This window comes from Aythya fuligula, chromosome 1, assembly GCF_009819795.1.
Source record: "Aythya fuligula isolate bAytFul2 chromosome 1, bAytFul2.pri, whole genome shotgun sequence".
Classification (NCBI taxonomy): Eukaryota; Metazoa; Chordata; class Aves; order Anseriformes; family Anatidae; genus Aythya; species Aythya fuligula.
In genome coordinates, this window is record NC_045559.1 from 195,548,511 (window position 1) to 195,572,943 (window position 24,433).

At 44.1% G+C, this 24,433-nt stretch overlaps 1 protein-coding gene across 2 annotated transcripts; it reads left to right on the top strand.

Moving 5' to 3' along the window:
* The first annotated feature begins 5,533 nt into the window (after nucleotides 1-5,533).
* On the top strand, nucleotides 5,534-22,273 carry CWC15 (CWC15 spliceosome associated protein homolog). Of its 2 annotated transcripts, none has more exons than XM_032207800.1 (8): nucleotides 5,534-5,573; nucleotides 6,268-6,327; nucleotides 7,316-7,454; nucleotides 9,484-9,596; nucleotides 10,548-10,636; nucleotides 11,165-11,275; nucleotides 21,172-21,290; nucleotides 21,922-22,273. In XM_032207800.1, the coding sequence occupies exons 3-8, from the start codon at nucleotides 7,324-7,326 to the stop codon at nucleotides 22,049-22,051; spliced, it is 693 nt and encodes a 230-aa protein (XP_032063691.1). In that variant the 5' UTR covers nucleotides 5,534-5,573; nucleotides 6,268-6,327; nucleotides 7,316-7,323; the 3' UTR covers nucleotides 22,052-22,273. The 2 variants fall into 2 exon arrangements, with proteins under 2 accessions (XP_032063691.1, XP_032063690.1); XM_032207799.1 differs by lacking the exon at nucleotides 5,534-5,573 and adding an exon at nucleotides 5,674-5,714.
* The last annotated feature ends 2,160 nt before the right edge of the window (nucleotides 22,274-24,433 follow it).

Genomic DNA, 24,433 nt, shown 5'->3' on the forward strand with positions numbered 1-24,433 from the left:
TGTGATTGAGCACAGAAGCAAACCGGCACGGAGCCAGTGGGGTGGGAGGCAGAAGGGAGGAGGTTTGGGGACAGGATGGCTCCGTGAGCATGTGGAGAAGCAGCAGCACGAGGGTTTAGCAGCAGCACGAGGGTTTTATGGCACCGGAGCAGGAGAGGGTGTGACGGTGAGCTAACCCTGCGAGATGTCCTCATCGGAAAGCAGCCCCGTGCTGACTCACCGACTGAGTCACAGCCCTGCCAGGCCTCTCTGCTCTTTTCCCAATCAAGGAAACAGCAACTCCTCGCCGACTGCTTTTAAGGCTGCAGTTTGGATGCTGTGCATTCCTGTGCTAAGCCGCCACCCCTGACGATCCCTTCCGACATTGCTGGCCCAGTGGGAGGCCCAATCCTTCAAAGCACGCTCCCGTCCCCAGGGAGGAAATGTGCCGTGGCCTCAACTAAGCAGAAATCAAGTTTCTGAGCCGTGCAATCCACGCTCTGGAAAGCAAAAGACAAGCTCTTACAGGAAAGGAGGCAAGGAAAAAATTCCAGCAGAGAAATTTCCATTCGGGCACTGGATCTCTGCCCCGCTCAGGAAACATGCTCGTGAGCTGTTTGCTGTCCCACGCTGCTTTAAACGCACAGATCATACATACAGCCCCGATGCCGTGCTTCAGGGTGGGCAGAGGACGGCCTCAGAGCCTACAGCATGAGACCCAGGGATTCATGGAAGAATAGGGCCTTGCCTAAGTTCCCAGTCAGTGAAAAAGTCAGAAAAAGTCAGTGAAAAGCACCAGTTAAAAACAGAACTAATGTTACAAATGGAAGAAAGGGGAAAGAGATAGCAAAGACTAAAAATAAGAAGCTTAAAAGAGCAGAAAAATAACACAGGAAATGGGGGTAAAAAAATCCCTCCCTTGGCAAGGCTAAGAGGGAGTTTTTAATGTCCATTAGGAATATAAGAGATCTTCCTAATGTTATAGGCCAAGAAGTTGATGAGAAAAACATTATTAAGTTTCCAAACAGGCACAAGGTTTCTGTAAATGTTTCTGTTCTCTTTTAGGAAGTGATGCATTCTACAGCCCTTCAGTAAGCCCAGAGAAAGACCAGCATTTAGGAGGAACACACACTTGCTAAAGTACATGCATCCTGGAGCGCCGAGATAACCAGAGAATATTGGTCTCCTGGTTTTAATATATTTAACACATCTTTGAACATGGGGGAAGCTCCAGAGACCAGAATGCTGTGGATCCTGGGGAACTGTCATTCTTCAGCAGGAGCTTGGCTGGTGACCTTGTCCTGTTAATGGAACATAGTAAGAGCTAATGAAATGTCTGCTCTGTGGTGTCATTATTACAAAGTGGGCACTCTGGTAGGAGTTAGATCCCTTTCCACATGTGTCAGACCCTGAGACACCTCCAAAAGCAGGGGTTTCTAACAGGACCCCAGAGGAACTGGTGTAGTGGTCTCTGCTACTCTGCATTTGCACCAGCAATCTACAAGTAAGTATAAAATCACCCTAAAACTATACACATGTGCCATAAAGGATTTGGGATGGTGACTAAGAGACCACGCCAGTGACACCAGCAGGGATTTCTTTTCAAGCTAAATGCACTTAGCACAACCAAACAAGTTTATTCATCTTGAATCAAAGACTGCATGCAAATTTTTAACGATGAAAGCAGCAGCCCTGGGAAGCATTTAAGAATCACTAAGGCCAGGCATCTGCACCCAAGCACCCGGTGTAGTGATGTGGGAAGAAAAGCCAGTCTGATCCTTGGCTATATAAACAACAACTGTGTAGAAAGCTGGGGGAGGAAAATGATCTTATCTGCCTCGTTCACCTTTTTGGGGCCAAGGATGAAATAGTTCTTATACTTCTGATGTTGATAAATTGGAGACAGAGCAAAAAAGAGCTGGCAATTAGCTGGTGGGAAGAAGGAAGGGACTAGAAGAGGCCAGTCAGCTTGCCTTATGCAAAGGTAGTTGCAAGACTAGATTGCAAAGCGTAAATACCTAGGGAGAAAATGGGCTTTCTACATTACCAGAGGAAAACGCAGCAGGCACTCATGGTTGGGAATAAAGCCAAGCAAACTGAAATTAAAAACAAATGAGGTGCCATTTTAAACTGTGAGGATAATTAATCACTTAAGGAAATTATTAAGGGAAGTTGTGAATTTTCCTGTTTTTCGTGTTACCTGTGCAATACAGAATCTCTTCCTGAGTTGCCACAGCCAAAATGCTCAGCAAAGGAATAACCAAATCCATGATGTAAATTGTTGTGTGCAGAGAGGTCCAAGGCTCAAAGTGACACAGGAAAAAAGAAGGTCTTGAGCTGGTCTCACAGAAAGGGGGAAGACCCAGGATTTTGTCATCGTCTGGTTGTTTACCTTATCTGACAATGCTTTGATGTATAATGCTGTAAACAGAGCCTGGAGTCCAGGAATTCCCACCTGCAGACAAGCAGCCATACCAGTGAACTTGACTGGTACTCCCTTCTACATACATGCTCTCTTTCTCAATTATTTTTTTATTCCTGTCCTTGTGGGATGGGAGGAGCTATGAGAGGAGAACCCCCCAAGTTTGCTTTCCTTCTCTCCATCCCTCTCTCTGTGCAGTGACAACCCAAGACAGGGTTCGTGTCACCGAGTCCCAACAATTCATGCAGACACACATGCTTCATTCCAGGAGCTCAGGGGAATGCAGTTGAGGGGCTGCCCTGTGAGAACCTTCACCACTGCAAGAAAAAGGGGAAAGCCACACCAGGGTGCCCAGGACCAGCTCCAGGTGACCCTGCTTGAGCAGAGGTTGGACCAGATGACCTCCAGGTGGCCCTTCCAACCTCAACCATTCTGTGATTCTGTAAACATACAGAGTTTTGGCCAATTGTGAATTTGTTTGGAATTAGTTCAGGTCTAGGAAGTTTAGCATCCTGCTCACACCAAGGCCTCACAAAAACAAGATATATTCCCCAGCTCAAGTGTGCAGGCAGCTCTCATACAATAATTACTGAGAGGTCTTTAATAATTATAAATGAATAAATAACAAAAAAACTATTATTTAGAGATGTTTAGAATCAAAAGTTGTGGATCTGTGAAGGTTCAGTGTTGCTGCATAGGAGGGATTTCCAGGAATCTGGACTCAAGCACCCCATCTCCCCTGGTATCCTTCTTCAGTGCCCAAGTCTTCTAAGGAATCCAGACCCTTGACCACTAAACGCACCCACGGCTATTTGTACTTCACATCTATATACACAAGCTGGGAGGAAGCACCTCAGGGTTGTGGGGAACAATGTGGCTCTCATCTTCAAGTAATCCCCTACTCAGACGATTCTTGCCATTTACTCATACCTAACAGCAGAAGTCTCCTCAGTGCCTGAAGTCTTTAAAACAGGACTTGATACCTTCTGACAGATCATTACAACCAAACAGTAGCCTCTGCCCTCAGGACAGGTAACAGAGGAGAATGCAACATTCTGCTGCACCAGTGTAGTCAAATTAGCTCAGCACCTCCTTCTGATCTGAAGTCCAGAGATATCTATTTATAAATTTACGAATAACGTTTGCCATCATAGGATGACGTGCTGATTTCAGCTTGCTGTGATCTGTAGTCTGCTGACTGACAAACACTGAATTCCTGACTGCCCAGCTGGGAAGCCAGACCCCTCTCAGAGGTTTGGTCTTGAGTCTAAGCTGCCGGTAGTGAAATCAATAGCAAACCAGGCACGTGGACTGAGGCTTGCAGATAAGAAAATGCAGTTGTGGATGCTTGAGTATTGACATGCAAAGTGACACAGTAATTATTGTTACTACCTACATGTTCTGCTTAAGTTTGAAACTTTTGCCAAGTTGCCTAAAATAACTGATGTAAAACTTCTACCATTGTCAAGAAGGAGAAGAAAATTTTCTTTGCTGCCAGCCAAAAGGATAGCTGCCAGTCTGTCATTTTCTAAGTGCTGGAAATGCAAAGGGAAAGTGGACTGGAGCAACACTGCGGGTGACAAACTCTGAAGAAATAATCAACCCGAAAAATATTAGAAGACAATGTAAATAAACATCCCTCGCACCTCTTTAGACAAAGAGTGAAGAAACGCATCAAAGCAAAATTCCCAGAGGCAGGGTACACAACTGGGAGTGTTTCCTGCTGTTCCTAGACGTGTCTTCTAACCCAAATGGAAACGACACAGACTTCCTCGAGGTTCAGTGTGCCTCGGAGCTGCTTTATAAATTCTTCTCGCACAAGCCAAGAACGGGACGTGGTTTCTTTGTACGACAAGGGCCCACTTCTTCCAAGTGCTTTCGTTGATGGCTTGCTGCCCACAAGGGTGTCATTTGCATCAGTTGCTGTAGCTCTCTGCATCGCAATGTCTTTGGGGACCTCTTGCGGGCTCTCTTCTAAATTGCATGCTGGGTGAAGAGTAGTTTAGGAAAGTTTCCGTATTAGTTTGCAGATCACAGAGTCACAGCATGGCTGGGGTTGGAAGGGACCTCTGGAGATCACCCAGTCCAACCCCTGCCAAGCAGGATCACCTAGAGTACGTTGTGCAGGATGGCATCCAGATGGGTTTGGGATATCTCCAGAGAAGGAGACCCCACAGCCTCTCTGGGCATCCTGTCCCGGTGCTCTGTCACCCTCAAAGTACAGAAGTGCCCCCTCGTATTGAGTTGGAGCCTCCTGGGCTTCAGTTTGTGCCTGTTGCTTCTCATCCTGTCACTGGGCACAGCTGGAAAGAGACCAGCCCCATCCTCTTGACATGCTGCCCTCAGATGTTTAAACACATTAATGAGGTCTCAAGATACATCAGAGAACCTTTTACTTCACATACCCTAATGCAATTCACAAAGGCTTGGCAACCAGATGCAATTTAAAAACAAGGGCAAGCACAAGAGAGAAAATATGTTTAATAACTGAGTAATATTCATTCACACTTTGGCTTCTTTTTTTTCTTTCTTTTTTTTTTTTTTTGGGGGGGGGGGAGTGGGAGGGAAGGGACAGCAGGGAAAACACACCAATTCGAGGGGATTTGGTGAGGACAGCAATGAAAACAGACCAGTTTGAGGGGATTGGGGGGGAGGGGGAGGGAGACAGCAGGGAAAACACACCAGTTTGAGGGGATTTTGGGGGTGCAGCAGTAAAAACTCATCAGTTTGAGGATGTTTTTGTGGGACAGCAGTGAAAACACCAGTTTGAGGATATTTTTTTTGGGGGGGCAGCAGTGAAAACACACCAGTTTGAGGATATTTTTAGGGGACAGCAGTAAAAACTCATCAGTTTGAGGATATTTGGGGGGGGGACAGCAGTGAAAACACACCTGTTTGAAGGGATTTGTATGGGGGGTCTGCTGACTGGCAGGCTGAGGCTAACACTGTCAATGCACAAGGCTACGCAAAGGGAAGAACTGGGCGTTTTTATCACCCCCGTACTCGTTTCTACACTTTTTTTTTAGTTGTGAACCCGTGTGCTAGAGGAGGAACTGCCTGCAAAGGGCCAGCGCCGAGGGCAGGGGGCGCCATGGCTGGGCAGGCCGCGGCGCCATTTTGGGGCGTGCCCCCGCCCCGGGCAGCCATGATGGCGGGCGGGGCCGCCTCTATGGTAGGGCCTGGCGGGCGGGGTGATGGCGGCGGCCTAGGGCCGGGCTGTGAGGGGGAATCTGAGGGGCTGTGAGGGGCCAGGAGGGCTCTGGGACGGCTCTGGGGCGGCTCTGGGGCGGCTCTGGGGCATCCTAACATCGGGGTAAGCCCCCTTGTTGTCGCTTGGGGTGGCAGGGAGCTGATGGGCAGCGAGACGGCGCTGCCTTGCTGTGGGCCCTGAGGTGGCTGATCCGGGGCTGCGGTCCCAAAACCTGAGGGGTCGGGTGTGGGGTTTGGGGTTTTTAAGGCCAAGGTGAATGCGGGCAGGGCTCGGGAAGAAGCAGGGGTGGTTTAGGGGGTGTTGGGGCTCCGGGTTGGGCTTTTGTAGGTCTTGTGGAGGCCGTGCTGAGCCCCAGCTGGCTCGCACGGCATTTGGGAAGGTGTCAGCAGCTCGCAGGGAGCCTGGCCAGCTGCTGGCTCCTTTTTTTATTTTTATTTATGCTGTGAATTGTGCTTTCTGTGTAGTGCTTCAGTATCAGTGTGTTCTGCGCGGTGGGACGTCGCTGTGAGCAACAAATACATTGCTTACTTTTAACACAAACCCACGTGCTTTGTGCAAGGGGAGCACAAATAACTTTTATTTGCAATATCACAAAAGCACATGGAACAATATCATCTGCTTGGTTTTCTCTGATTTAAATTTGTTCTCTTGACAGCTTTGAACACCTGGCCCTGTGGCTCTTCCTGTATCCCCGCGGATGTATCTGTAGGCAGTGGTGAGTGGGAGCGCGTGCCCTGCTGGAGCAGGATTAAGCGCTGCTTTGCGTAACAGAGTTCAGGTGGCACTGGTCAAGCAGCCAGGCAGTGGTTGTGTACTGGCCGTGGTGTCCTGAGTGCACTGCATGCTGACAGGGAGTCCGTGTGGCCAAGGCTGCTCAGATCCTATTTTGCTTCTTTGTCACAGCTGCAGCTCTTGGCTCCCGTTATTCCATTCTTAGGGCGTGCTGGTGGTAGGTGAGATCCTGCAGGTTCTAAAACGGAGCTGCTGAAAACTTCTGCCTTTACCCAAGCAGGATATTTTGTTATTTGTATGTGGTTTATGTATGGTTGAAGCCATCAGCCTTGTGCTTGCAGAGAAAACATTAGTCCTAGTGCTTGAGAAAGTTCCTCTGGCCTGCTGGAGCTCTGTGCAGGGCAGTCCCACAGGGCTCTGCCATGTTACCATTGTCAGTGCTGTGCCTGCACAGGAGAACTGACAGGGCCAAGGCAAGGGCTAGAGCCTACAGCATGTGTGACCATCATTGCTTTTTAATTACCAGCACCATCCTGGGCATGCTGTGAGCTGTGTCAGGCAGCATTGGTGGTAGTGATACTGAGCCACACTTTGGGGAATGAAGGAGAAATCATTCTGAATAGGCAGGGAGTTTTTGGCTGTCCTTTTTCCAGGGGAAGGAGTTCAGTTACTTGCTTACCACTGGGACTTAAGGAGAGGAGACTGGCTCCTGGCAATTTATTTACTATATTAACATGACCTTGCATGCTCATTTACATCTGTATGTCAGTTTTCAGTCACATTGGAAAAGACTTTCTTTTGAAAATCTGAACAGATTCTGTCAATAAGAAGCTCCTTAAATTTTAAGGGTCAGGTGCCAAGGGATGGTTAGAGATTTGTTGCTACAGTTCCAGGAACGACGTAGCAGCTTCTGGTGAGTGCCTTGTGCTGTAAGCTCTAGTAATGGCTGCTTCTTGCCCTTGATTCTGTAGCCACCAAAATGACGACAGCAGCAAGGCCCACATTTGAACCTGCGAGAGGAGGAAGAGGAAAAGGTGAAGGAGACCTAAGCCAGCTATCCAAGCAGTATTCCAGCAGAGACCTTCCCTCTCATACTAAAATCAAATACAGGTAAGTGCTGCGCGTTTGGTCTGGCTTGTGGGAAAACAGGATAGGAATGTTTGGTGGGTTGTTTGGTTGGTTGGTTTTTGTTATGACCAGATACTGTGCAGCAGTGCTGAGTGAGTGGGCTGAAATTGCACATCTGCAAAGCAGATTTAGGAGACCGAACGGTTTGCAGGTTTGAGAAGTTTAATTTTAGTGGTACGTACAGTTATGGAAGTGAGCCATCAGAAGGAGCTTTGGGGACCAAGTGTTTCAGGCAGTGGAGTGAAAAGAAAAGCTTTGGGAGTGGAAGGAGACAGCTGAGCCATTCAGGGTCTGTCACTTGCAGGATCAGACTGAGCAAGTCTCAGAAGGAGGAAAGTGTTTTATGTCTTGATTGAGAACCACTGGGGCATTAAGAGGAGGCAGGGAAATCATGGAATAGCACTCAGGTGTTGGAAGAGCTGATATCAAACACTGCAAGTGGTTCGTGCAGGTCCCAGAAGAGGCAGTTGCTTTAAATAGTCTGAAAGATAATAGGATTTTACATAAATATTATCCTCTGTATGAAATTTGTAATAAATTGTTGATGCTCTGCTGAAAGATGATGTGAAATCTGAGTCAGTGCAGCACAGGCACCTAGAATTTAGCTGAAATGTGTCAGCCTAAAATCATTTTCATCTAGCTGATGTTACTCTTGTCAGTGAAACTCCTGCTAAGGTTTCCCACTTGCACTTTCTCTGTGCAGATTTTTGCCCTTTCACCTCTTCCCTCCTGCCCCTCTGAAGAAAACCTGTGGATGAGGGAGCTGGAGGGTTTTGTTTGTTGTTTTTTTTTTTTTTTTTGGACAGTACCAAAATCAACAGCACAAAAAGTGCTGTCAGGTGCATTCTGTTATTACAGGAGAAGTGGCTGGTGGTTTGCCTCTTTAAACAGCACCGGGGTTTGGAACACGAGGCTCTTGTTTTGAAAGGAGCTTGTGGGGAGAAATTTATACAGGGCTACAGTGTGTGTTTTAACAAGTCCCTTGGTGTGTGCAGGAGAGATGGAGGGGGCAGTAAGTGTCTCCTTTCTCCCCAAAACCTAATCCAAAGTTGACTTTGTTAAATTGCCAGGCCTGCATCACTGCAGGAAAGATGCTGTGTTTCAGTCCCACTCAGGCTTGCCTGAGTGACACGGGGCCTCAGGGGATTTTTGCAGCAAGTCAGGGATTCTGAAATCAGGTTTTTAATTACGAAAGCAAATGAAGTACTCCATCATGAAGACAGCCTCTGCACACGGTGTATTTATAATGGCTAGAGCCTGGGTTTCTTCAGGCACTCTTATTTCCAGAAGTGGGTTCACAGAAAGGTGAAAAGAATTGCTGCTCGCTTTTTCTTCATTAGTTCTCCTCTAGGTTTCCACACAAATCCAGCACACTCTGGGTGGAATGCAGTGTGACTCAAGTATAAACAGGCTGCTGCCTTTGGCCAGCGTGTGTTGTATAATAGAGAGGAAAAGGTGTATTTGCAATGTGTTTTGCTGCTTCTCCCTGATTATTTCTTTTCCAGACATGGGACTTTATCTTGTTTCCACTTGGGGGAAAAGGTTTGAGAAAAGTATACTCGAGTTTTGGTCTTATTTACAAGCTTTAGAGATTTCTTTCCAGTGGCAAATTGAGATGATAAAACTGAGAGAAAAGTTGACCTGATAGATGTCACCCTGGATAGCAGGAGAACAGATTTACAAATACCTATAGGAGGTAGATGCAGTCAGCCTGTTTTTGCATGAAATTATGTAGGGTTTTTTAAATTCAAGAGTCACTGGAATGAACATGTGTAGGTGTCATTGCATGTCTGTGTGTGTGCAATGTATGCAAGGAGAAGAGGACTGATGAAGAGAATGAAGAAATGCATGTCTACCGTGTACCCAGTTCTTATTCTCTGCACTTAACTTGTTCACCCCTGGGTTTATTCTTCAAATATTTATTTATTTATTCTTCAAATATTTATCCTTCAAATATTGCTACCAGCTGCAGGCTGTCACCTTCAGCTTCTCTCCCTCCTTGTTATTTCAGACAGACCACTCAGGATGCTCCTGAAGAGGTGCGTAACCGTGACTTCAGGAGGGAGCTGGAGGAGAGGGAACGGGTTGCTGCAAGAGAAAAGAACAGAGACAGACCAACAAGAGGTAAAACCAGCACTTTAACAAGAAACAATACCTCTGTGACATCGCATTTGCACAGAATTCCATGTTACAAGGTTCAGGTTGCAGACAGCGTGTCATGAGAGCAGAATTTAGGGTATTGCTCTGATAGCTCAGAGCTGTTGACCTGCAAGGGAATGTCCGCTGCCTTTCACGCTGGCTTCGAGCTGGCGAAAATCTAGGCCAGCCAGTAGAAAAGCAGAGTCCTTCATGCAGGCCAGCTGGTACAGTATGATTGTAATGGTTTGGCAACGGTACGTGCAGTTAATAAAGGCTTTTTTTGTGCTTGGACAGATGAGAGAGGAAGGAGAAAGGGAATGACTCATCTTCTAGTGAAGTAATACGTTGTTTTTTAAAGTACCTGGTTCTGTTCCTGTAGAGTGAATGAGAATTAAAACAAAAATCAAAGGCTGGGATTTAGTGGGATTTAGTGGGATTGTTGTTTTGTTTTGTTTTGTTTTTTTTTTTTGAGAAATGCTCGTTTTTAATATTAAGCTTGACAGAATTTAGATACTTGAGGTTTAGTTGTGACATGTACAGAAGTCTTACGGGGATTTCAAATTCACAGATAAAAACAGGTGTCTTTTGGGCCAGACTAGGTAATAGTAATGCTTTGGGGTGGTCCACAGTGGAAACATTGCAATTGGATATATCAAATAAAGATATTTTTCCACAGCTTTTCCTTCTGTTCTTCTTTCATCTTGAAATAATAACTTCAAAAACCACTTAGAGGCTAAATAGTAAGTTTGGGGATGTTTGTTTGAGGATACAAGGGAATTAGCACAGGCATTAAGATTGAGAGGTGAGGAAGAACTAAGCATGAGCTCATTTCTTTCTCTAATGCAAGACAACTTCATAATGGAAATTTTTGTTTTCTGACATTAGGTGCTGTTAAGTGAAATTAACTTAATCACTTTTTTTAATCCTGTCCCTTAGAGCACACGACGTCATCTTCGGTGTCCAAGAAGCCTCGACTAGACCAGATTCCTGCAGCAAATCTTGATGCAGACGATCCTCTTACTGATGTATGTATCTTTTTCCGTCGTCCTTCCTTTCATTGTCCTGCCTTGGGGATTTGCTATTAATAGAACATGTACTTGTAGGTATGTTAAAGATTTAAGACAGGTAACTAACAACTGCTTCCAGCATAGTTTCCTTATTCAGTTGCTCTGCTCTGGCAGAAGTCCAGAGAGCTTCAGAGGATTCTGTTCCACGCTGCAGTGGTGCTCTTAGAAGGAGCAGTTTGCTGTGACTCCTAGCGCACAAAAACTAGAGAACTGAAAATACCTCTTAAAATACTGTTTTTTTTTAGACTCAGTCAAGTACTGGATTAGTTAGAATTTCCCAAAGGCAGAACTGTTGAGATAAAGAAGCTGGGAAAACAAGTACACTCTGGGAGACTTCTCATAATTCTTTTTTTTTTTTTTTGTCAAATAAGATCTGTGTAGTAATCTTCAGAATTAAAAGATGCATTTATTTTAAAAATGTATTTAAATGAAATGTATTAAATGAAATGAATTGAACTACTACTCACTTCCTTTTGTTGCTGTTAGGAGGATGATGAAGATGAGGACTTGGAAGACAGTGATGATGACGACACTGCAGCTCTTCTGGCTGAACTGGAAAAAATTAAGAAGGAGCGAGCTGAGGAACAGGCTCGAAAGGTAAAATCTCACCCATTAAAGAGCATCTGCTTTTTGCAAACGTGCTTATCAAAACTGTTGTGCCTTAGGTATTAGGATAAGGGAGAACCGGTAAACAAAGTAAGTGCCAAGCTCCCAACACTTCAAAACAAACTTCTCAAGTGGAGTCTGATGGGTTTGTTTTTCTAGGAATTGTTGTCAAGAATTTTTTCTTCAGCAGACATATTTATGGGTGAATATTCTACCAAAATGTTTTATTTACTTCCCCAATGCTTTGTAGAGGCATTTGACTGAAGACAGTCTTGCTTTTAACACACAAGTCCTTCTCTGAAGGCAGCTGTCACACCAAACCTTATAACAGCATTGGTGACCTACCTGTCATCATCCAGTGGAATTTCATTTTTAACTAGCTTGTATGGAAAAAAGAAATTTGCCATTTTTGTTCATGAATTAAAAATATCAGTGTGCTCTTTGCTTTTGATTCTGGCTTCAACTTCTGATAAAGTTTTTGATCTGTTTACAACACCAGTGCTATGTTGCCTTGGCAAGAAGCACCAACTGTAACTGTAAAGCCAGAACTACTTTGATGTGTTCATACATGGATGAATTTATTTAGGAAATGTCTCCATGGAAATTAATAATGTGGCTGATAATCTTTCCAGGATGTGGTAAATCAACTTGCGTATGGCCTACGATTCCTATACCGCTGACTCCCCCACCTCCTTGGTGTAAGAGATGGTTGGGCTGGAGTTCATTACCGAAATCCTTGATTAATGAGAGGACTTTAGGGACTTTGTTCTGGGAATTGTCAGTGTTAGCGAAATGCTGAGTGGTCAGGATGGAACTGCATTGGCTCTAACACCGTATTGCACTGGAGTTTGCAGTCTGACTATTTCATTCGCACTGCTGAAACGCTTTACCTATGGAGGTGCATGAAATTTGGTGGATACATACAGCATTCCCTCTTCTGCTTTGAGTAAGCTCTTTTTTGGAGGTAGGGCTTAAATGGTTTTAGTGCTTTTGAACAAAAAGTTACATACTTTGGTCTGTGTAGTTTTATATGTTGTTGTTAGTTTTGTTGACGCTAATGTAGAATCTATCATCTTTATATAAAGTAATCTGAGATTACTCTAGCGCATGCTAAAAACTATTAAATATTGATTGGGATCTTTGCTGCTGTGACAACAATGTTTTGATACCTCTGAACAACTCATAGCTTTTTCTGTAGCTTAACACACACCCTTACAGCTGGAATGTTTTTTCACAAATGCTCTCCACGAGATTCAGCTGCTCTCCACTAGAGTTAGTGAGCAGGGCATAGCCTCTAGCAGACACTAGGAGCAGCTAAGAGAGAATAACATGTCAGCTGCTGCAGGCACCAGTGCTTGACTGCTCTTTCAGCTAACAGTATGGAAGTTAACCTTTAGAGTCAGCAAGACCTGCAAAAAAACACTGAGTTTAACCAAAACAAGTCTGCAGTCTTAGAGTACAGTAGTTTGTGAGGTTAAAAGCTGTACTATGTTGCTTAAGTGTAGAAACTTTCCTTAAAAGTTCAACAAGGCCAAGTGCCGGGTCCTGCACCTGGGGCGCAATAACCCCAAGCAGAGCTACAGGCTGGGAGAGGAATGGTTGGAAAGCTGCCAGGCAGAGAAGGACCTGGGAGTGATGGTGGATAGTCGGCTGAATATGAGCCAGCAGTGTGCTCAGGTGGCCAAGAAGGCCAACGGTATCCTGGCTTGTATTAGGAACAGCGTGACCAGCAGGGCTAGGGAGGTGATCGTCCCCCTGTACTCAGCTCTGGTGAGGCCGCACCTCGAGTACTGTGTTCAGTTTTGGGCCCCTCGCTACAAGAAGGACATCGAGGTGCTTGAGCGGGTGCAGAGAAGGGCGACGAAGCTGGTGAGGGGCCTGGAGAACAAGTCCTACAAGGAGCGGCTGAGGGAGCTGGGCTTGTTCAGCCTGGAGAAGAGGAGGCTCAGGGGTGACCTTATCGCTCTCTATGGGTACCTCAAGGGAGGCTGTAGCGAGGTGGGGGTTGGCCTGTTCTCCCACGTGCCTGGTGACAGGACGAGGGGGAATGGGCTTAAGTTGAGCCAGGGGAGTTTTAGGTTAGATGTTAGGAAGAACTTCTTCACTGAAAGGGTTGTGAGGCACTGGAACAGGCTGCCCAGGGAAGTGGTGGAGTCACCATCCCTGGAAGTCTTCAAAAGACGTTTAGATGTAGAGCTTAGGGATATGGTTTAGTGGAGGGCTGTTAGCGTTAGGTTGGAGGTTGGACTCGATGACCTTGAGGTCTCTTCCAACCTAGAAAATTCTGTGATTCTGTGAAAGACTGTTGATAATTGGTTCTCCATCTGGCCTGCAAACAGTCTTTTAAGTTAAACTGTAGCTGAAGCATCTCCCATCTCTTGGCCTAGCCATTTGTCACACATCAGGTGAAATTGTCTTCTGCAGTTACAACATGGCAAAAATGACCTGAAAACACTGGCAACAGTCCTTCCTGGTATTTTTGCTTGAAGTGTATCAAAATGCAATTTAAGAGTAGCAACGTAGAGGGAAGGCTGCTAGTTGAAATAACCCTGCACACTGCCTAAAGTGAAAACTTGTATCTGGGTACATTTTCAGTTTGCTTCATTGTTGCAGTTATACATCTAGAATAAACAGCGTAACTTTTTCTATGCTTCAATTTAGAGACCTTGCCTTGAGAAAATAATGGTAGTAAATTACAGCACGCACAACCACACAGGTGCTTATCTGTTCATTTGTGGAAGGCAGGGCTGTTAGCAGTCTACAAAGTTCTTATTTTGTCACTAGAGGGTGCTAAGAGCTCTGAAATATTTCTTACAGCACTTCTTTTATCTTGCTGTCTTTTACCTGGTGTTATTCTTTGCCTTCATGGGTGCTCTCCACCCATAAAACATGGGGCTTACAACGTCCAGCACCACGTGAATACTTAATACATGCACACATATCTGAAATTAATCCCTTTATTTCATCCCTAAAATCATTGGTTATTTACAATAGTATTGCACACTCACTACCTACTCTGTTCATCTTAATGAATGGTGGTTAATTAAAAAGTGACATCTATATTAAACAGTGGGTGCTCTGAAGTAATTGGAACTTTATTTTCTAGAGGGTAATTTTTTGAGTGTAGGGAACTAAGAGTATGTTCATGGAAAAAAAGTAAAAACCAACACAGAGTGCAGTGTTGGAAAGAATTTCTGGTACTAAGGGTTTATTTAGGAAAGGTTTCCTATGTTGTCTTCAGGGCTGCAATCTGTCTAGGTAATGCTGTTTCCTATGTCCTTAAAATAAGGTGTTATTGACAAAGCATTTCATAACCATTTAATATAAATCCCCTTTCATAGGATATATGTGGATTTTGTATTATCACGTGTTGCAAACTGTAATTTAAATCTAATTTTGTAAGTAACTTTATATTAGTCGTGTAGCTGATTTTGGGATAACATCTCATGCAAACTGTTAATTGTAGCTGCCGTTAACCCTAAGCCAGGTAAAGAGTTGGTTTATCTGCTGGAGCAGCGTTGTCCCCAGTGGACAGGTTGGGTAAACTGGTGGCAAGGCAAAAGGGAAACAGCAGGGAATGCCTCTTCACTCTGCTGCACGTTGTTCTCACATCTGTTCAGTGTTATACAGGCAGATTAATGTGCCCGTGCATCTTCTTGGAAAAGATGACATAGCTAAAATGTAGCACTCGATCCCAAAATTGTGCTATATGTGGATCTTTTCCTTGTACTTCAGTTATGCTTTCCAGCAATGTTAGTGCACTTACTTCTGAGACTTCATTTAAAGTAAATGCTGTATTTTTGGTAACTGTTTTCACTGGTCACTTTGGTGCTCAGTACTGAAGTTGCCATGGGAGGAGGACTGTTCCTTTTAAAGTGTATTTCTGGTCAGGCAGTAAAAAATAGGAGATAGGAATGTGCTGTTTTTCGGTTCATCATGTTCTGTGTTAACTTCCCTCATGTGGTAATGCCAATCTCCGCCAAAAACCTCTAATTTTGGTAAATGTTAGTGTGAAGAGGTCCTAATTTCCTTCATGCTGGTATTTCCTTTAATCTGTGAAGGAAATAGTGGGTTTTTTGGTTTGTTTTTGTTGTTTTTTTTTTTTTAATCAAATAAAAGATTGCCATCAAAGCCTATTAATATCCCAAAATGCTTTCATTCCCTTTAATTTTTAGAAACAAAACAATTACTATAAACTTCTTAAAAACCTGACTGGGAATGGAAGTTGTTCTGACTTTTCTCCTGCCCTCTGCAATTTGAACCTCTTTAACCAATTTTAACCTAGCTCGTTTCTAGGAGAGACAGAACTGACCAGCAAATCTTAGTTTTGGGAGCCATTTCTGTGGAATAATCCTGAATCTGTCTAAAACTGTACAAACACAGGAACTGCTGCCTGTGCTAACCATCCACGGATAGCTTTTGTGGGACCACGTTTCAGTATTCCAAATTCAGCGTTACAGCATTCCTAATTTCCAGTTTTCAAGACTTCCTTAAAAGGTAAATTGCAATAATTAAAAACAAACCTCAAACCAGCGAGCTGCTGAATGTACAAGCACAGTTCCAGCAAAGCTATTTTAGCATCCAGTCATTTTATGCTTATCTGAGCACAGACTTAGAGTTTCTGGCTGGCTCTATTACAGTTTCTTTTCACCCAGTGCTTCTCTGTAACTGGATGCATTTCTTTACTCTAATGGCCAAAGGAGATCTTAGCTCTGTCCTGTGTTGTAGCCACAGCTTCTCTCAATTAATACATTAAATGAGTCTTGATTTTAACCCTTTCACTTAAATTTTAAGTATATAACTAAAACTGGAGTGCCAAATTGGTGATTAAGGAAGGATTTCAATAAAGAAGCAGATGTTGGAGTATGTTTCTTCAATAAATGTTTGTGAGACATGCTGGCAGTGCCTTCCCTTGTCAAAAACTAATGATAACATCCCATCACTTGTGGGGAGAATGACAACAAATTTGCATATAGGCACTGCAATTACTCTGTATGTTTATTTTTTGGAGTTTCAAACAATTATTTGAAACACTGTATTGCACAGAGTTAGTGATTTGTGTGAGATTAAATTACTTGAGTTGATTTCTGCATTATTAAGTTTTGTTCTGTGCTGCTAAAGATGCTGCTGTCACAGTTTGTCATTCAAAAAATATCACTTAAATAAGGTTTTGTGATTTTTTTAACCTTCAGTGATACAGGAATATTTCAGATTTTCTGCAACAACTCCATTTCTGCGAAAACTGAGCAGGGTAACTTATTTTAATACAATGGAGTCATTTCAGGAATTTCAGCACTTTTCTGCAAAAGTAATCTTGCTCTGTGCGAAGGGTAGCAGCTATACTGGAAGAAAAATAACCATGGTAACAATACTGTTTTTCTTTCCTTTGCGGTCAGAAACAAGTATGCCAAGGGACTGTTATTCTTGCAGCAAGATAAGGAATGATTGTTCAGTTCAGGTTAATGCAGCTTTTTCTGCTTTTTTCAACCCCCCATGATGAGTTCAGGCGTGCAGTTGAGGCTTGCTGTGACTCCCACTTCTCACAGCATCGGCTCCGTCTGCTTCCTTGGGGCACGGGGCTCCCTCTGCCAGTCCAGTTTTATTCCCCACACCACAATATTCCTCTCTCTTGCCTCTGCCACTACCATGGGGGCAGCAGAGGGAGGAGCTGCTTCCCACCAACGTTGCTGGCTTCTGAGTCATCCCTGCAAGCAGTTGGTACAGCGCTGCTGCATGTAGTGATGGAATAACCTGCAGCGTGGTGTTTTTTTTCTCCTGTAACAGTTTAGGAAAAGAATTGTATGCCTCATCTCGCAGAACGGAAAGGCAGACAAAGAAACGTTATTTTTAAAAGGGTGGAGCGAGCAGAAAGAGGCTATTCTCTCCCTTAGGCTTTTCTCCCGTTGTAGGTTCGTTGTACCCGCAGTGTTTTAACCTAATCTGCCTTTGTTCCACCACGCAGGAGAACGGCGCAGGCTTTGGAGGAGGCTGAGCCGCGTATTTTGCAAACAGCTGTGCTGTGTCGTGCCCCAGAGGTGTGAGGCTCAGACAGCTGGGAAGCTTGTGTCTGCTCTGTTGGGTTTGATACAAGCCATGCTCCGTCGCCTGGAGGAGTGGGCAGTGGAAGATTGATGTGGAAAATTCTGAAATGTAACAAAAACCTTTTTTTGGCTGGAGATGAGGGGTTTTACAGCTCTGGCCGGAGTGTATAAATGAGCCTGAGTGTAAATGTCAGCTTTACAGCCCCGTGAGTTACACCTCGGGTTTCCTCCGTGCCTAAGATACAGAATTGAATAACCAACCGATTTCGTACTTTCTGCATACCTTCCTGGGGAGGTTTTAGTAAAGCTAAATGATACAAAAGTCTTCAAGACTCATCTTCAGAATGAGCCTACTTCCTAAATCTGGAATGATGGAATTCCGGCAATAAGCCACCGCGTGCACCGCGTCGTCTTTGTGAGGTGACTGAGCCTGGCGATGTCTTATTCAACAGATCCGTTCCCCATTTGCTTTTGGGCTCTAATCCGTTGATCTTTAATGACAAAGATAACGCAGCTTGTTCCTACTTGTGGTTGTGCTGTCTCTGCAGGTCTAAAAGCAGGGTTCTGTTCACCAGCAGAGCGGCAAAGCAGCCAACAATGTGCGCAGGGGCTCTGCGGTGTTGCTTGCAGCAGAAAGGGAAAATGGATCTTTGAAATAAGATTCCTGGGTGTTTTCTACAACTGCTGTATCTCTGAAAGATCTGACAGCTTCTGTTGGCATTGTGTTCTTAGTAGTTTCTAATAATTTACTAGGTGCAAAAGTAAAATGTAATCATTTGAAAGTCCTAATATAATCCTTTGTTTCTTTTATTAATAGCGTGATTTATTTTTTTTTTTTTTTGCTGCCCTTCAGTCCTCTGGAATTGTAGGTGACTTGGGTCAAAGTATTTTTTTTTTTTTTAGCAGGAATGTGCAGTTTTAGACAGGATTCAGTTGCCCTTGAAATGCCAAATGGGGATGCACGTACAGCTTACTCACCCGAGCTTCCATTCTGGTGCAGTGGAGACGAAGCCAGCACAGCAGGCAGAGCCCGGAGCGTGGTTAGTTCCCCGAGTGCGTGGGTTAGGGCGAGCAGCACAGCTCTCCTGGCACCACGCTGTATTCTCCAGATCTCCTCTGAGATGTGAGCTCCGATGCCTCCAGGCAGATGTCTAAGTGTAGGTGGCTGAATCTGGAGCTAAATCCTGCTCTTGCACTACTCCTTGTAGGATAACGCTTCTTAAAAATGTGATGTCACTCTTCAATTTGATTTTAGTTTTTTCTGCCACCAAATCTTAACATGTCAGGCTGATGATACTTTTTTCGTTATCAGACAGCAAAATATGTTAGGCTGATCGAGACTGGAAGGTATTACATGGGTCATGCAAAGCATAAAGGTTAGGATGATGGCTACGTGCAGTTTTAAAATCTTATTACAGAAAAATTAAATGTGCACACGTGCATTCGGGTCCAGTAACTGGACCATTGCCGAGGTTGGTGGCTTAGAAATCTGATGTGCCGTGCTCTGCATGCCTCCTTGAGAAGAGTTCCCCTGGCATTCAGCTCTAAAATGGAAAATTGCTCTGGTGGTTGCATTTATAGGACTTGAAGGAAATTCTCTTTGCAGAAACTTTTGTCAACAGAGGAATATTAATTCATTACCATGCTTTTATCAGTACCAGTTTCTCTTGAATACCATCCAGTATCATTTTTGTTTGTTTTTTTTTATGTCTGTACCAAATTACAGGTCCCTCTTTTTTTTCCAAAGTCTGACTTTTAATGGAGCAACAGAGATTTAAGCTTAATGAGGCAGAACCCACCTCATTTTGGATGACACAGGAGCACTTCGTGTGTTTGCATCCTGTTGTAGGTTTGCCAAATGGGATTAAACACAATCTCTTGGGAGTAACCTGAAAATCAATAATGATACATATATATATACATATATATATATATATATTTTTTTTTTTAAATTTTATTTTGCTCATATCAATATCAAAGTTTTTGCTTGGTTTCCGATAAGTCCTCCATAGGCATCAGGGTCCGGGTGAGACAGATGTGCTGGGCAGCCTGAGGGCTGGTGGGAGCACCTGAGCTGGAGAGCAGCACATCTGATGGCGCTCCTCTGGGCTCCTCCTTGTTATGAGGAAAGAAAATGGCAAATCAAAGGCTGGCATGCCATGATAAAGAGGTTGCAGGCATTTCTCCTGTGTAATCCACAAAGGAAACAAATGTAAAATTTGAGTTCGTAATTCTAAAACGGGGGAAGTTGCTGCTCTCTATAAAATATCTTTTGATTTCTGTGTTTCTGTATTTACTGGGGTGGTAACGAGTGATGTTGGAATGCAGATGCTGGATTTAGACCCCTGTGTGGAATGCAGAGCTTCAGTTTATTTGTGTTAATAACACTCACGGCTGCAGTCCATGGTAAAGCTCTGTTGACAGCGCAGAAGGAGCAAGTTTGCCTACCCACGTGTTTGGGTAAGGGTACCATGGGGTTGTCCTCAAGCAGTGCCATGTTTTCAAGCAACATGCTCTTTTGGGGAGCTCTTCCATTCCACTGGCAATTAATTGCAGCTAGTTACAAACTCTGTTTGTGAGAAGCAGCCTACTGGTAGCTGTTTTTTCATAAGTAGAACTCAGATTTTGAAAGGTAAAACCTTTAGCAGTGCCCCTGCCTAGTCTGGTGTTTGTATACATGGCAAGCTGGGATTGTTCTCAAGAGGCTTGGGTTGTCTTAGAGGAATTTTCTACATACCCGGGCTGTGGGATTGAAAAACGCTGCAAGTTATAGATAGATTTAGTAATATGTCACTTAGTTTTGATTAAGTGTTTGAAGCTAGAGAACTCTGGCTAGGATCAGTTTTCAAGTTTAGCACTTAAACCTTGTAAATGCTATCATCAAGGAAAACATTTCCTCTTCTGGGGTCCCACAGCAGCCCTCAGCCATGAATTTGCTGCACTTTCGAACACAAACCTTACTCGTGATCTCTGTCTTTCATTTGTATAATTTATGAAAGCAAAGCTTTGAGTTTCCTGGGGCACTAATGAGACTTGAGGATGTTTTTTTTTATATATATTTTTTTTTTTAAACTAGGCTGTTTGCAGGCCATACTTCAGTGTGCAGGGAGGGGGAAACATAGTTAGTCATCCAAATGAGAAAATGTTGTTTTCCTTCTGGTACGTTCACCAAAGAACCCTTGTAATGCATTCAAAAGGGTGTGGCAAAGCGTACTGATGTAAAATGAGCATTACATTACCAAGCCTGAGCATTTAAGTCACTAAATGTATGAATACAGCTTGTAAGCGCGGGCAGCGAGATCCTCTTTGTGTTGCTTGTAGTGCAGCACCTTGCTTAGGCTGGAGTTGCACACCTCTAGCAGTGCAAGGAGAAGTAAATATTCTCTTTAATCAGTCCCTAGGGAAGGTGTAGCTGTAAAACCCAAGCAGATTGCTCAAGATGATAGAGAGGTTTCAAGAAGCTGGAAGGTTTCTTCCACCTAGTGAACACAGTGTAATGTATTCTCTTTTCTCATGAGGATGAGGCAAGTCTTTTAATCTGGATACAGTTTTTCATATAATAAATATGTAAATGGTAAAGCTAGAGTTTAACTGAATATTTGATGGGATATCAGAAGTAAGTAGAGCAGAAATGAGCATTGCTAGATGTAGGGTTTATTAGAAACGTTAGGCTCTTTAGTGTATCCCTGCTTCTGTCTTTATTCCCGTCGTATACAAGTATCAAATGCTCTGGGAAGTCAGAGCTGTGACGGTGGGTATTTGCAGCCAAATAATGTTTTATCTGTCTCAACCAACTAAATTAGAACAGTGGCCCAGAAAAGTAATCTGTCCTTTTTTGGTTCTCAGGAGCAAGAGCAAAAGGCTGAAGAAGAACGAATTCGAATGGAGAACATCCTAAGCGGCAACCCCCTGCTGAACCTTACGGGCCCAGCACAGCCTCAAGCAAACTTCAAAGTGAAGAGGAGGTAGGGTGCAGCCTGTGCTGTGAGCTCCCCCCTGAGTTCCCTCACGTTGCTGTGAGTCTGTAAATGTCAGCGTTTTGCTTGTTTCTCTGAACAAACCATCCTGCTACTTTGTGGTACAAAACCAAAAAACAGGTTGAGAATTGTCTGTGACATTGTTCATAATGATACAAAAAGTAGCAGGACCAAAGTTCCTAGAGAAATCTGATGTAGTACTTCTCCTTAAAATGTAGCTTTATGTTTATAGGGTAGCTGCAATTAAGTCTTTTTTCTGAAGAGGATTCCTGTTTACAGATATTCCAATTACTATTGCATTTATCAGAATTCTGGGCCATTAAAGTTTGTTTTCTGCTCTGCTCAGATATCCAATATTTTCTGCAAAGAGAAAATAACCTTTAATCCACAGATATTTTTATTGCTTCTAACTCGAAAGCATAGAGAAGGTGGCTTGGATTAGAAGAACAGATCTCTTATTTTTAACGACTGAATCCACTCCTAATGCTCTTTTAAACAGGAGGGCCAGATAACTAGTTGCTCTTTTAAACAGGAGGGCCAGATAACATTTAAATATTTTAATAAATTGCACTGAATGTTCATATAACCCCACTAAAGTACATCATTTCTTTATTTTCAGATGGGATGACGATGTTGTCTTCAAGAACTGTGCCAAGGGGATAGATGAATCAAAAAAGGACAAAAGATTCGTCAATGATACCCTGCGATCAGAATTTCACAAAAAGTTCATGGAAAAATACATCAAGTAGTACAGTTTTATGTGCTTTGGTGCTGAAGGACTTGGCAAGTCATGGCTGTTTCCCCCCTCCTTGTCTCTGAATCCAAGGCTGAACATTTGGTCATGAGTTCCCAAATGCTTTTCCAAGATCATCAAGAGCTTCATAATTAATAATTGCTGTGTATCTGGAGTTTTTATTCCTTCAGTGTGCTTTCCTTTTCAGTTTTAATTAAACCAGTTTGTGTTTCACGGATGTTTTTCTGTTCATATTTCCTTTTCCTGGCCGCCTTGTAAATGGTAGGAGAGAGAAGCTGGTTTGCAGTAAACACTCGGATTGTTTGGATTGCTCTCCAAAACAGGCTGTATTTGTAAGGACGGGGGTTTGTAACTGGCACAAATTGTATGGCAGTGCTGTCAAGGACAGGGAGCAGCTGAATGCGATAGGGTGCACTGAGAAGGCCTAATCTTTCTGTAGCAAAGTGGACTGCTTCCTCTTAATATCTAGTTACAAACTTGGTTATTATTTGGTTTTGTTTTCTTCTGTTAGCAACCGAGTTACAGTTCTGTGGGCTGCCTCCAGGTTCTCACCAGCCCCACGTTCTGGGATGTTCTGGGGAGGTACAGCCTGGGGGGAATACTCAGGGACCTCAGGGGGGTTCCTCTGTAATAAATCATCCCAGTGCTCAGTCCTTCAGACGCAGCCACGTGTCGAGGCTCAGCCTGTGTGCGTGGGATTCAGCCGTAATGGCATCGTCAGAAACTTGCAGTGGTTTTTATTAAATGAGTGGTCTTGTCAAGATATCATTGTATGCTTCAGTTTCATCTTAAAATGTCCATTTTAACATTTAAGAGGATGACATAAAATCTGAATGACTGAAAAATCTCAGCTGTGAACAGATTTGTTTCTTTTTTCTCCTCCATCATCTCGGTTGCACTTGAAATCCAGGCCACGCGATGCGGTGGATATGAACCGAACCAGCACAGAAGGTGGTGGGAAGCCCTCTGCCTGGGAGTTATGGTGGCAGAGCTCAGACGTGTTTGTGTAAAATCAGTGCCCTTGCCAGTGTTACTCCCAGTCTAGCTCATTCTCCGTGCCACTTCCAGCAGCAGTGTTATTTTCAAGCTCTTAATTTGAAGCCGTATCCGATTTCATTTTCAGGACAGCGAACGTAGAGCACCCTTTGAGATTTTTTGCTGGGCATGACTCTAGTGTCCTGTAGAAGGTTTCGGTAGTTGTAGCTGTATTTTCCACCCTCTCATTAAGCAATGCATAGCACGCCAATGCCAACAGCTTATACCCATGTTTACTTGGAAGAGAGATTTTCGGCATGCTTAGGGTCATGTGGCTCCTACAGCTCCTGGAGGAGGGTGTGTGTGTGTTGCCCGTGCTACCTGCCGCGTGATAGTAACAGCTCCCCAGGGGCAGAACGTGGCTGCAGTTCAGAATTTGCTCCTGAATTTAAAGCTACTAAAATCTCGGTGCACAGGCAGCGTGTTTGGGGGCGGCAGGAGCTGTTCCTGTCACAGCCTGGCCCTGCTGCTGCTCTCGGCCTGACCCAGCAGCGCTGTTGTGGTGCCCCTGGAGAAGCAGCCCCGCAGCCCCCAAAGCCCAGGGCTGCAGCTCCCTGGGGTTTTCTGTTGGTGGTGTTCAGCCACAGCACAAATCCGCAGATCTTATCTCTGTCCTCCCCCCTCAAAGCTCTGCATCGTGGCCTCCTGCAGCGAAACCTGACCTGAGTCTGGGGACCCTGCAGCACACCAGCACAATTAGGTAATTAAAAGGCTTGAGCCTTGTCCCTTTGTGGGTTTTGCATGAGTGAGTACTGAGTTTTCCTCCTCGGTACTGAAAAATTGTGAAGCGCTCTGCGTTTTGGCTGGGAGAGCTCTGTGCCTTCAGTGGTGATGCTGCAGTGGTGGTTAATTTTGCATCGCGCTCCTAGTGTTTGTCAGGAAAGTCAAACAGATCACTTGGCTTCGTTAAACTGCATTTAGACCAGTTCTTTAAAAAAATAAAAATGAACTCAGACCGTGCTGTTCCACACCTCTGCTCCTAGCCTGGATTTTTCCAGGAACTTCTGTTTGGTATGACAAATAGCTGCACGGGCAGCGGAGCTGGCGAGCCAGCTGTTGCAGGAGGTGAAACGGGAGACGGTTTCTGCTCTGTCCTTCAAGGAATGCAGTATTGTCACAGCTCTAAGGAAGCGGGGTTGTTCGGTCCTGTGTTTTGGCAAGCAACACCTGAACTTGCTGTAGCTGCTGGCTCAAAACAAAGCCACTTGCTTGAGAAAGATTCCTCCTTGCTTATGGTTATCCTCAGTGTAGCATTGGGAGTGAAATCCAGCACCTTCCTCCACCAGGGCTTGAAAACATTTAATTGGGGGTGGATTTTTTGTTTTGTTTTTAAAAAGGCATT